This window comes from Ochotona curzoniae, unplaced genomic scaffold, assembly GCF_017591425.1.
Source record: "Ochotona curzoniae isolate NIBS_2020 unplaced genomic scaffold, NIBS_Ocur_1.0 scaffold_3208, whole genome shotgun sequence".
NCBI classification, from domain to species: domain Eukaryota; kingdom Metazoa; phylum Chordata; class Mammalia; order Lagomorpha; family Ochotonidae; genus Ochotona; species Ochotona curzoniae.
In genome coordinates, this window is record NW_024467106.1 from 3319513 (window position 1) to 3332867 (window position 13355).

The 13355-nt window shown below is 59.1% G+C and overlaps 1 protein-coding gene across 1 annotated transcript; it reads right to left on the reverse strand.

The window, feature by feature from the left end:
* Positions 1–272: 272 nt before the first annotated feature.
* On the reverse strand, positions 273–12662 carry PLPP7 (phospholipid phosphatase 7 (inactive)). Its single transcript, XM_040963091.1, has 2 exons — positions 11996–12662; positions 273–1218 (listed from the first exon to the last, which is right to left on the reverse strand). Exons 1-2 carry the CDS (start codon positions 12444–12446, stop codon positions 854–856), a joined length of 816 nt encoding a protein of 271 aa, XP_040819025.1. The 5' UTR covers positions 12447–12662; the 3' UTR covers positions 273–853.
* Positions 12663–13355: the final 693 nt, after the last annotated feature.

The following is a 13355-nucleotide window of genomic DNA, read 5'->3' on the forward strand; positions in this document are numbered from 1 at the left end:
AGAGCCAGGCTCACTTGGTCCCAGGTCCACTTTCCTGGGGTAGGGGTAAGGAGATCAGCCACAATGGTGGGCTCTGCGTCCCAGGGGAAATCTCCATCAGCACCCCAGGGGCCTCCCCGAGGCACAGCAGTTCACACCCATAAACCCGGATCTCAGGAAGCTGCCTGTGGACCAAGACCCCAGTGTCCCCCACTTCCGCCCCGCCCGTCCCAGGCTGGTCAGTGTGCCCAGAGCAGGTGCCTCCTGACCAAGAAGAAAGCACAAGAGAGGACCATTTGCATAGGGTCTGTATTGTCCTGTGAAACACTTCCGCAACAGCTGTTTCGGAAAGGACTTATTAGGTCACACAGGAGCCAATGTCCCTGGGCTGTGGGCTGTGGCTGGTGCTTTTTGCGGAGGGGCTGTGGCCTGGGGACCTGGGCACCTGAGCACCCCAGCAGGCATCCACGTGGGCCTTATCAGAGCCTTGCGGCCTCTGTGGAGCCAGAGCTGCAGCACTTCGCGCCGGTATGGAACCACAGCCCCCTCTCTGCCGCTAAGCACCTTGAGAGGCAGGTGGCCCCTGGGGTGGCTGGCGGCTGGATGTCACGCTGGGCATCGTGCTGTGGCAGGATGGGAGCAGCCGGAAACTCTGTTGAAACGACGGTGGAGGAACAGGCCAACCTGGAGCTCCTGGCACCACCTTGCTTCTCGCCCGCCCCTTCTAGAGCAGGAGCAAAGCAACCAAGTTCCCACCGCGGGCCCTGGCCACCAAAGAGCAAGAGGCTGGGCGCCGCTGAGGAGCGAAGGAGGGCAGGTGAGTCGGGGCTGGCCCCGCCCCGTCCCCACCTGTTCCTGCGCCACTGCGGCAGGCTCACCAGGCCGAGATGAGCATCTGGCAGGTGTTGGAGGACATCCAGACCAGCTCCACCAGGCGGAAGTGGAAGTAGCCGATGATGAAACCCGAGATGACGTCGGTGACGTGGTGCCGCCCGATCATGACGCGCGACAGGCCCACGCAGAAGGCCCAGAGTACCAGCAGCACGCGCAGGGGCACGGCCAGCACCAGGTGGCTGAGGAAGAACTTGGACACCATGGCGGCGCGGCTGGCGTGGCCGGCGGGGAAGGCGTACACGTCCATGGTGAGATAGTCCAGCAGGCTGGGGCTCGTCTCGTAGGGCCCGCGGCGTTTGATGAGCTTCTGCACGCCGGCCACCGCCATGATGTCCAGGAGCAGGGCTGCAGGCGGGAAAGAGAGCTCTCAGGGCCACCCCTCGGGCATCTGTGCCCCCAGTGCCCTCCACCCACCCACTCGGCCTTTTCCTGTTTTCTAACTTCCTCCCCTCTCCCCCATGACACAGATGGTCCACTTCCTGTTCTGCAAAGTGCTAGCCTGGGAAGGTCCCAGTCCTGCCAGATGCAGTGCTCTGGGCCCCCGTGGACGGGCCCCCAGTCCTGGGAGCCCCACACTCATCGCCATGCTGTTTCTCTCCAGAAGAGACCCCCTACCACCACACCCATTCCCAGGTCATGCCGGCTTCCCCTCCTCCTGTCCCCAGCAGCTCCCAGCCATGATGCACCATTCCCTATGAGCACCAGTTTGCATCCCAGCTGCTCCACTTCCGGTCCAGCTCTCTGCTAATGTTCCTGGTAAAGCAGGGGAAGCATGGACCAAATCTTTGGGCCCCTGCATCCACACGGGACACCCAGAAGACCCTCTTCCGGGTCTCCCACGTAGGTACAGGGTCCCAAGGCATGGGGCCATCCTCTGCTGCTTTCCCAGGGCATAACCAGGGAGCTGGATGGGGAGTGGGGCAACCGGGACACGAACCAGTGCCCTTGTAGGATGCTGCGCATGCAGGCAGAGGATCTGCCAGTTGAACTATCACACTGGCCTTGTAACTCTGCCTTTCAAATGAATCACTCAAGGGATTCAGGGAAAATGTGTTACGAGAACCTACCCATACTTACAAAAAAAATTTTTTTTTTTTGCACTGAAATCAACTTCTCTGTTAATTCCGTTCCCCAGGCTCAGCTCAGCATTTGTCGGTGCCATTGTCAGACCTTGGGGTGGCTCCCAGAGTGAACTTGTGGGGTCGTGGGGTCACCCTATGTGTAACTTTCTGGGGACCCTTCAGAGTGAGAATCACAGCCACGGCTCTTTCCTTACTTTAAGGGGTTACAGGGAGACCTGAGCCTCCACTGTGTTGCAGGGCATCCCTCTGCTGTGTAGCTTCAAAGCCACAGCTCAGCCTCTCTGTGCTCAGATGAACGCACTGCTTCAGCAACCCCAGCACCCCCAGCTTCACCCATCTGGTCACATAGCACCCGGCCAGTTAGTGCCGGCAGCACAAACGCTCCCTGTCCTTGGGGAAACTCCTGGATGCCCGTGATCTGTTGTGGGTGGGGGGCTGGGGATATGGGGAGGGTAGGGGGTATTTGCAGCAGCCAGGCTGTGCCCCCAGGGCAGGTGCAGTCATCAGGGAGCCAGCAGCCTTGTTGCCCCGCTGCCCTCTGACCCCACTGAGGGCACAGCACCCGCAGGCCCCTCTTCAGTGATCACACAGTCAGCCCAACCGAGCGAGGCAGAGGGCCGAGTTTACAGAGACCCAGGCTGCGTGACCCTGAGCGAGTCATCGGACTCTCCCAGAGGGGCCAACCCTGGGGGCTCTACAGGGTGACCGCTGTGTCCAGGACGCGAGACATGTGGGCTACCGCAGGGAGGACCAGCAGTCCAGGCTGAGCCGGTGACCCTGGACGCCTGACCCAGAGGGAGGACTGCTCTGCAGGGACTTGGGGCTCCAGACAGGTGTAGTGGAGCCAGATGTGGGAGCAGTGTGGTAGATGCTCAGAACAAGGGCCCAAGGCAGACAGGGCAGCCAGTCCAGCTCCTTCTTGTTGGTTTCATAAATGTGGACCGTGTGTCCTGCCGTACCACCTCCCCCTAGGCACACCAAAGGCTTTGCAGGAGCCTGGACGCCAGGCAGGGACAGAGGCCGCTCTTTCACGTACAAGCGCCCCAGGCATCCTGCCCAGCAGGTCCGCCCTGTCCTCTGCCAAGCAGGGGTTTGGTGGCGGGGGCCTGGGAAGGTGTCTTGCACCACATCTGCGGTCCAGTCCTGCCTCCTGGGGCCACTGGCAAAGGCATGCGCAGCCTTATTCTGTTTCCCCCTCCTTGGGGCCACAGGTCCATCCTGTCCCTGCTTCTTTCATTCATTTGGGTACATACTAGGCCCAGGGCTGCGGTCTGGCTGGCAGCGTGCCCTACGGCCAAGAGATACAAGGGAACTGGGAAGTGGTTGTCCGAGGATACTTCCGAAAGTTTCTGGAAAATGTGTATCATGGGAAAAAATGTGTGGACTGCAAACACTGCTTACACCTGACTCAACTTTTTAGTTGCTTTTTAGTTCCATTTTCCCTAAGAGCTTTCTGAAGTCCTGGCCCATGGAGAGTGGGGGACCGTGGGGGAGATGGGAGCACAGGAGGGCTGTGACTACAGGGCACAGACAGCAGGAGGGGCCCTACCTTCCCCCGCCCAGATAGCCACCCCAGCACGGCCAGCCAAATGTGGCCAGGACTATGTCGTGGGCCAGTGTACAACCTTGTGTCCTGAATAGGCGTGCCAGCAGTGCCACCCCTGAGGGTGCTGTGTGTGCATTCTGCCCATGTGCCCCAACAGGCTTCCAGACCTGCACCCCCGCTTGGCTCAGACATGTGGAGTCACTGGGCAGGAAGGAGGTCTGCCTGGCAGAGGCTATGCCAACCTGACTTGCTGAGTGACCTGGGCAGATCACAAGCTTCTCTGGGCCTCCCGTGGTGACCACACACTCAGAGGCCAGTAGCAAGGTCAGCTGCTGTGGAAACGGCAGGGCCTTGGTGAGCCCATCCCTACAGGCCTCCCACCCCTCCTGCAGACCACAGGACCCTGCCCCAGGGCTGGTGCAGTTCTGTAAGAGGCACGCATAGCAGAGGGCAACAGAGTTTGTCTCCCCCCCACCAGCTCTCACTCCCTCTGGCCCCAGTCATCTCCAACCTCAGCCTCTCTCCGGGGGCAGGACCTGAGATGCTGGAATTTTCCAGCAAGCAGCACAGCTGTCTCAGAGTCCTGGGGAGCAGGTGAGAGCCTGCCCTGTATCCCTCTCACTTCCTGGGACCTTGGCTGAGGAGGCAGAGCCCTAGTGGACCCTGGGGCGAGGCAGCGGTCAGCCAGGGAAGTCTTAGTGGGAGCTGTTCCTTAGTGGAACAAGGTCCTTCCAGGGCTGCAGGAAATCAGAGTGGCCCCGGTGTGCAGAGCCATGATTGGGGCAGAGCAGGGGCTGGGCTGGCCTCAAGCAACCCCTCTGGGGCTGGGTGCTTTGCCCTTGGAGGTGTAGGTAGTTGCAGGACAGGGTCTCCAACCCACCAGGCCTGGGGTAGGAATGGGTGGGAAGATGAAGGCTGCGGACAAGGCCCGGGCCTCCCGGCTTCTCTGGGGACAGCTATGTGGACCCAGGTCCCCAGCTGGCTGCTCCCTGTCCTGGCTGTGGGATGTGAGCTCTGCTGCAGGGGACATCAGAAAGGTGTCCTCTGACTCAGCTAATCCACCCGCCCACCTGCGGGAGGCTCTCTGCAGGAGACAGCGCCGGCCCAATGGCTCCCAGCTCCTGGGCAGGGATGTCCACTGCGCTGTTATTTATAACCCCCCGGGAAGCAGCGAACAGCCAATGCCCTCCAGCAGGAGACAGGCCCGGCTGCGGCCAGTCTAGACAGCCAGCACCGGGTGGCCAGGGCGGACACAGTGGCCTGCATGTATTTATAGCTGCAGAGAGCGGGGATGGATGGCGGCAGCCTCGGGGAGGGAGCGCAGGTGCTCAGGGCGGGTGTAGGGTGGGGGTGCTGTGACTGCATTGACACTTCTGCTTAACAGGAACACACCTCATCCGTGTGCTGACAAATCCTGAGGGTTCTGGCTGCTGGGAATGACTGAGAGATCAAATGCAACACAGAAAGTGCGAGGGTCGGGGTGTGCGGATGCACACAGGCCGCTGGGGACAGGAAGATGGCAGGGTGACGGCTGCACCATGACCTGGATGTGAACACCCAGGATCTGCACCCTGAGAACGGTTTTCTGCAGCATGTATATTCCACGTATGTTACACACATGGAAAGTTAAAGATCAGTACAATGGTCCAGGACACGGCTGCTGGGGGGCATTCGATGGGCGGGGGCCGCAGTGCAGGGTGAGTCTGAGGCCAGAACGTGCTGTGTTGGTGCAGAGGGGTGTGTGTGTCCTGGGGCACACATGTGCCCATGTGTGTACATGAGTGTGTGGGTGTGTGTCATATGTGTGCCTCTGTGTGTGTGGTGCATGTGGGTGTGGGCACGACTGGCATCTCCTGAGCAGTAGGCCTCCTTCCCATGAGCCGGTCTGAGCGCTCTGACCCTCGGCAGCCGCAGAACTGGCCGCAGGTCCTGCCTGGGCCTCTCGGTCTGCTGTCTCAGTGGCTCTGAGGAACCACAATGTCACAGGTCTCCATTTTCTCACCTGGAGAATCCGTGTGACAGGGGCAAAGTCACAGGCCTTAGGGTGACTGTCACCCAAGCCCAGGGAGTCGCACGTGCTGGCAAGTGAGGAGGGGCGGTGGAACGCAGCGTGGAGGTTGTCTAAGGTAACCCCGGGGGGAGACCCCTGAGAACTGGGAGCGTGGTCTTGAGAGACGTTGGTGCCCCTGTGCCCCCAGCAACATCGCTCGCTCTGATGCCCCGCCCCAGGCCTTTCAGTGGAGGACAGGGCAATCATGGCAGGGGCACCGCAGAGTCGAAGGAAATTCCGACCCAGGCAACAGCAGGGACGGCCCTTGGGGACATTCATAGTGAGATCTGGGGCGGGCACTGTGGGCATAGCAAGTCAAGCTGCCTCCAAGCGCTGGCATCCCATATGGGTCCCAGTTCCTGTCCTGGCTGCTCCATTGCCAACCCAGCCCCTTCTAGTGGCAAAGCAGCAAAGGATGGTCCCAGTGCTTGGGCCTCTGCACCCATGCGGGAGACCTGGTTGCAGTTCCCAGCTTCCACTTGGCCCAGCACTGGCCTTCGTGGTCCTTTGGGGAGTGAACCAGCAGACAGAAGAGCTCTCTCTCTGCCTCCCCCTCTTCTCTCTATAACTTTGATTTTAAAATAAATAAATAAATTTTTTAAAAATGTGCTTAATCCGAGTGAAATTGGTTTGGTGACATCAACATCAGAGAAGTGGAGATGGGAGGGCGGGGGGCCAGGGGCTGTGGTGGGGGAGGGGAGATGGGGGCCAGGCCACACTAGCCACTTGGAGAAGTTGTCACGGGAACCATTCCCCACAGCAGAAAACGGAGAGCAGCGGTTGGGAGAGGTGACGAAACAGGCCCTCTTGGGATCAGCCAGGACCAGGGCCGGGGGCAGGCTGGCTGGCTGGGGGAGTTGGTTCTGGTCCCTGAGCCCTGCCCCTCCCCGGGGGCCGGGGCTGGGGGCAGGCAGCCTGGGGGAGCTAGCTCTGGTGCCTGAGTCCCTGCAGTGTGAGGTGAGTGTGAGGTGAGTGTGTGAGTGTGAGTCCCTGCAGTGTGAGGTGAAGAGACCAAGATCCCGGTAACCTCGCAGTCATCCCCTGAGCCCAAGGCTGGATAGGCAAAGCGTAGTGGGGGAGACCCTGATTTGTGGGGTTTAGGGAACAACCAGGAGGCCTCTGGTGCCCTGCAGCAGAGGCAGTGGGGGGCAGAAAGTGGAGGCAGTGTCTCTGTGGTGTCCAAGGTCATTTCTATGGAGGGGCTACTTCCCAACACTAAGCATGCTAGGCCACGGTCCCGGACGCTGGGAGACACCGCCTCGTACGTGGGAGGGCAGCCAGGGTGTGGGCCCCGGAGCCGAGGGCAGGAGCATGGGTGTGGCTACAAGCCCCACTGAAGAGGAAATGCAGCAGTGCCACTCACACCTACAACTCCGAGGATTCAACCTGAGCTCTAGAAGGCAGGCGGGACAGACACAAGGACTCCCATCCACATGCATGACAGCCTTGTGCCCAAGAGCAAGAGACCCAAGCTGCAGGAGACGCATGGTCAGGAGCAGTATGGGGCAGCCATGCCAGCAGCTGCCACACGGGCGGGCCTTGAGGAAACATGCAGCTGGTTTTGCCCATGGGAGGACAGGGCAGTCAGCGATGGGTGACTGCCAGGGGCTGGCCTGGGAGACTGGGCATGGGCTCTGGAGATGGATGGATGGAGGTGATGCTGGCAGAGCCGTGTAAACGCACCAGTCCCACTGACCTCATCGACACCTGAAAATTACAACCGTGGAGGCAAGTGTTGGGTCTGGCCCCTGAGAGGCCATTTGGGCTGCCTGCACCCTCTCTGTCAGCACATGGCTGCTCCCTTCCTGATACCCACAACCTGCTCGTGGGCACTGTGGGAGGCAGCAGGGGATGGTGCCAGTGGCTACGCCCATGACACCCACGTGGGGGACCTGCACTGAGTCCCTGGCTGTTGCCAGCACTTGGGAAGTGAATCAGCAGATGGAAGGGCCTTCTCTCTAGATCTCTCTGCCTTCCGATTGAGTGAAAAGAACAGATTCACATGCTCATTTTCATATACTTTACAACAAAAGATGACATATTCAAATTCATAGCTTTTTTTTAGAGATCTATTTTGTACTTGAAAGACAGAATTAAAGAGAGAGAGAAGGGGATACAGAGAGAGAAAGAGGTCTTGCATCCACTGGTTCATTCCCTAAATGGTTTCAACAACCAGAGCTGGGCTGATCCAAAGCCAGGAGCCAGGAGCTTCTTCTGGGTCTCCCTCAGGGGTGCAGGGACTCAAGCACTTGGGCCACCCTCCACTGTGCTTTCCTGGGCACATTTCAGGGAGTTGGATCAGAAGTGAAGTACCCAGAGCTTGAGCTGGCCTCCATAGAGATGCCTGTGCAGCATTTTATATGGTGGATTAGCCAGCTACATCCACAGTGCTGGTCCCCAGAGCTTTCACATTCAGGCAGACTTCTGTAGAGACACTTTTTATTTTTCATCTACATAAAAGGTAGAGCGAGAGCTAGCGAGAGAGGTGCTCCCTCTGTTGATTCCATTTCCAAATGCCTACAACCAGGACTGGCCAGGCTGAAGCAGGAGTTTTGCTCATGGGTCACCCTCATGGAGTGCAGGGGACAGGGCACTCGAGCCATCATCGGCCACTTCCTAGGTGGGTCAGCAGGGAGCTAGACTGGAAGTAGATGCACAGAACATGAACCTGAACTCTGACACTGGGTGCAGGCATCACAAGCCAAGGCTTAATGTGCACACCACAACACCTGTCCCCAGGCACTTTTTCCATAAAGTCCATAAAGTCCTTTTTCCATAAAGTCCACAGGTGACAGCCATGAGGCCACTCTCCAGTCCAGAGCCTGCCAGTAAAGATGAGGGTGTTGTGAATGGGATGTGCCTGGCCACCGCCACCTGGGCTCAAGGAGGCAGGTGCTGCAGGGTGGGGGTGGGGAGATACAGAAGTGGGAGTGGTCACCTCACAGGTGTCTGAACTTGCTGGGCACCTGGCAGGAGGCTGGGTCTGGGCTGATTTCTGATAACGATGGTGGTAATGTCTTCAGGAGAGAGACAGGAAAGGAAGGGAGCTTCCACTTGCTGGCTCATCTCTCCGATGCCTGCCAAGGTAGAACAGCCAAGGCCGCGAGCATGGAGCTCAGTGCAGCCCTGCATGAGGGTGACAGAGGTTCAAGTGCTTGCCTCCCGACCACTACCTCCCAGGATGCCCAGTAACAGGAAGCTGGGATGAGAAGCAGCTCTGGGATACAAACCTGGGGCTCTCATGGCATGAAGACCGCTTAACCAACTGCCTGCCCAGGGATAATCATTAACTGGCATCAGGCTGTGCCAAGAACTTTGTGTGCAATTCTCCAGTGAAGTGTCCCAACCATCCCTGAGGTCCTGAGGGGCTCCAGGAAGGTGGGTTGGCCCCAGCAGGGCTCCCTTACTCACCCCCTGTAGACCCTGTGCTTCCCCTACAGGGATGTCAGCCGTTCCTTGAGCACGTGCCGCTTGCCTCCAATCCCCATTGCTCCAGGCCTCAGACCCATTGCCCACATCAATAAAACTGAGTTTCAGAGAAGGGACCCACCCTTACACAGTGAGGGTCAGTGCAGGTCCCTGGATGACAAATCCGTCTGACCTGGACCCTGTGCACCAGGGAGATGTGGAGTCTGCACAGTATGCACGGGGAGAGGCCAGCTCTCCTGGGCAGTGCAGAGGTCCAGAGCTGTGCAGCTGCTCGCTTCCCCCAGGCTGAGGGCTGGCCCACCTTCCACCGTGCGGGCAAACCCAGCCATCTGTTCTGGGTGGCTAGCAGCTGCTATGCACCAACCTTTCTCTTGCCAGTCTCAGCGCCTGGCTGTGCAGCTGACCAACCTCCTGAACTATTCCACCTGCACGCCTGGGGTCAGAGATTTGCAGTCAGGAGGCCTCGGACGGGTTCCTGGGCTGGTTAATTCCCCAAAATGTCCACAACAGTTTGGGCTGGGCCAGGCTAAAGTCAGGAGCCTGGAACCCAATTAGATCTCCCAACCAGGTGGCAGCAACCCAAGGACTTGAGCCATCCCTGCCACCTCCCAGGATGTGGTCCAGAGGAACCAGAGCTGGGGATCAACTCTGGCTGTTGCGGCCACTTGGGGAGAAACCAGTGGACGGATCTTCCTCTCTGTCTCTCCTCCTCTCTGTACAACTGACTTTCCAATAAAATAAGTAGATCTTTTAAAAACAATAGGAAACAACCCCTGCGCCAAATCTCCCCAGCAGGCTTTCTCCATCACACACAGTATTTGGCACCTAATGAAGTTCAATACGTGATGTTTTTGAAGATTCAAAATTCAATTGCCGGGCCCAGCAAAAAAATTGGTGTGGCCTAGTGGCTAAAGTCCTCGCCTTGAACGCCCTGGGATCCCATATGGGCAGTGGTTCTAATTCCGGCTGCTCCACTTCCCAACCAGCTCCCTGCTTGTGGCCTGGGAAAGCAGTCGAGGACGGCCCAAAGCCTTGGGACCCTGCACCCGTGTGGGAGACCTGGAGGAAGTTCCTGGATCCTGGCTTCAGATCGGCATAGCATCGGTCGTTGCGCTCACTTGGGGAGTGAATCATTGGATGGAAGATCTTCCTTTCTATCTCTCCTCCTCTCTGCATATCTGACTTTCCAATAAATAAATAAATGTTTTTTTAAAAAAATAAATAAACAACAATTCAACTGCCATCTTTCTCAAGAAGGAAGACTCTTACACCTGCTCACCCTGTGGAAGACCCCTTCATGCCCATAGCAGCTGGTGGATGGAATGTTCTGGAAACATCTGCTTAACAAGTTGGCTACAAATGTTACCTGCTGGGGGCCGGGGAAGCTTTCTTGGTACCAATACCCATATGCCCTGTGAGCAAAGCAGAGTCACTGGGGGTGATGATGATGGCAGCCTCCCGCACACTTCCTGTGACGGGGAGCTCATTTCTCCCCAGACAGCAGCTTCCGATTCTAATTCTGGCTCCATCAGAGACCAGCATATAACTGTGGCTGTGTCTTCTCCCTGAGCCTGTCTCCACCTGCTCCATGCTCTGGGGCTTTATGGCAAAGATGATAAGGGATGCTGAGGGGCCAGCGCTGTGGCATAGAGGGCTGAGTCGTTGGCTGCAGTGCCAGCACCCTGGTTGCTCTACTTCCGACCCAGCTCCCTGCTAATGCAACGGGGAGAAACAGCACAAGAAGGCCCACATGCTTGGGCCCCTGCATCCACATGGGAGACCCAGAGGAAGCTCCTGGCTCCAGGCTTTGGACTGGTCCAGCTCTGGCCGTTGCAGCCATTTGGGGAGTGAGCCAGTAGCTGGAAGTCTCTCTCTGTAATTCTGCCTTTCAAATCAATTTTAAAAAAATAAAATTACATATAAATATATAAAAACAAAATAAAATGGAAGTTTCTGTTCCTTTTCCCCTACTCCCGCAGACATCGGGCAGCCTAGCAACTCAGCCTTCCCGAGCTCAGCCTGGCTCTTGGGAACTCCCAGCCCAGTGCTCTGGCTACCTGGCTCAGATCCGCCCCCGGGAAGCTTGGCTGGGCACCTACGCAGAGCATCAGCCGGCGAGTCAGGGGAACCTCGTGCAAACCCCAGGCCACGGCTTGGCCAGGTGGCTTTCCATGTAAAATGGGAATGATAATGGCACCAGCCCCGGGACTGTTTTTCCAGGATGGAAGGCTCAGGACTGAGCATGGACAGTTTAGTGGGAAGGACAAGGCAGCCTGGCTGGCAGCAGACCCCTCCCTGCCCCCTACCATCTCCTACACCTGGCACCTGATGCTGCCTGCTCCTCCGTCACTGGCTTGGCTTCCTGTAACTTCCCCTGGGACCATCCCACCCACTTTTGAAGTGAGACCCATTTTCCTGTTTGCTTAGCCTGATTTCGCATCCCCCCAGCTGTTCCCCAACTAATGGCCACACCAGGTAGAAATTTCAAGGGGGTCCCCTCAGTGCGTATGTGTGTGTGTGTGTGATTCGGGAGCTCAGAGGTGCCCACAGGGAGCCGGGTAGGGTTGGGCATGTCTTCCAGGATGGAGAGGACGGCTCGCCCTCCACAGAGGTCCCAGGAAGTCCTTGGCTCAGGACACGAGCTGGTGGCAGAAGCTTCAGAAAAACCCAGGAAAGGCACACCCCAAACCCTGTGGGGTCCCTGGACCAAGCACCAGGTCCCAAGCCGGATGATCACAGGCCCCCAACCAGTACCTCCCGTGAGAGGCTGGTGTGGCCAGAGACGCCCCTGTTCCCTGACGACCCTTCAAGGCCACCACACTTAGGCAGTCCTCAGGGGTTCACACCGGCCCTGGCATGCTTGTGGCGCCCCCAGAGGTCTGTGTGTCCCCGTGCCCAGGCCCTGCCCGTTTCTGGGGCACCCTTGCTGCCTAACCTCATTACACAGCTCCAGCTGGCCGGGGCCAGGCTGCGGCAGGTGGGCCCCTCCCCGAGGAAGGGCGCTCCAACACTCACCCAGCAGCAGGTTCAGCAGCACCTCCTGGCCGGCCAGCGTGCTGCTCTTCACCAGGCACAGGATGGTGCCCCCGATCCAGGGGATGCCGTGGCCCGTGATGCCGATGAGCTTGACCATGGAGCGGGCACCGGCCCAGGACGCAGCCCGGCCAGCGCACACGCCCAGGCGTTTGGACACGCAGATGTCGATGGCCAGCAGGGAGTTGAAGGCGATGCCCCTGAAGGAAGGGTTCAGCTGCATGCAGTCCTCCTCCGGCAGCTGCTGCGACTGGCGGCGCTCACGGGCCCCGTCGCCGGCCGGAGGGGGCTGCGCCGAGGGCCCCGGCGCCTTGCGGCCCGAGCAGCGGGGCTCCGGGGCCCCCTTGGGGGGCTGGTTCAGGGACAAGAACTCGGCCCGGTTGAGGACGTTGCTGCGGTCCCGGGCGCGGGCCCGGCTCTGGGAAGCCGGCATGGTGACCTCGCCCCGGGGCCCGAGAAGGCCGGTGCCAGCCGGGCTCCCAGGCCCTTTCGGATCCCCCAGGCGCTGCCAGACGCCCCGGCTTTTTGACGGCCGCCGCAGCTGTTAAATATAGCGTGCAGGCTCGCACGTGGCTGTTTACCTCCGCGGCCACCGGGCTCTGCGGGCGGACGTCAGCGCCAGCGGGACAGCCAATCCAGGCCACCCAGGCGGGGTCAGCGCCAGCCGAGCCCAGAGCTGCAGGCTGGCCGCTGGGGCTATTTAAAGCAGCCAATGGCTCAGCCCCGGCTTGGGGGGCTCTGGGAAATGTAGTCCTCTTGCTGCTCCGTGGGCACAGGCGGGTTGAGTAACATCTCTGCTTTTTCCGGTGGCTTCCCTCTGACCCCTGTGAGCCGAGCCTGCTGCCCCGCTAGCCCAGGGCAGCGTGGACATAGTCCCATAGCCTTGAATGCCAAGGCCAGCCTGCAGACCCTTCCAGGCGCCTGTAAAGCTCATGTCACAGCAAGCATCGCATGGTCTTGGATGCCCTGAGCATGCTGGCTCCTCCCTCTCTGATGAAGTTGGCAGCCCCACGTCTTGTTTGCTTTAATTAGTCTCCAGTGCATCGCATTCTAATCCAACCTGTGAGATGTGATTTGTTAGAGGGAGGGGAGATTGCTCTGCCGCTGGGCTCAAAGGACTCGAGAGTCTCCCCCCCCCCTTCCCCCCCCCCAGGCAACAGCCCAGGGGCCCTAGCATTGTGCTGGCAGGGGCCCTGCAGGAAGGGGATCCCACTTCAGCCCAATCCTGGCGAGCTCACAGTCAAATGTGTAACCCACAGGCCTAGAGCAATGGCTCAATGGCTCAGCCTCGCCTTGCAAGCGCTGGGATCCCATATGGGTGCTGGTTTGTGTCCCAGCTGCT

Bases quoted from the DNA above. Each gene is read 5' to 3' on its own strand.
- PLPP7 (XM_040963091.1), bottom strand. From the start codon at position 12,446: ATGCCGGCTTCCCAGAGCCGGGCCCGCGCCCGGGACCGCAGCAACGTC. The intron at 1,219-11,995 runs GTGAGTGTTGGA...TCCCGCCTGCAG, and splicing joins GCTGCTGAACCTGCTGCTGG to CCCTGCTCCTGGACATCATG.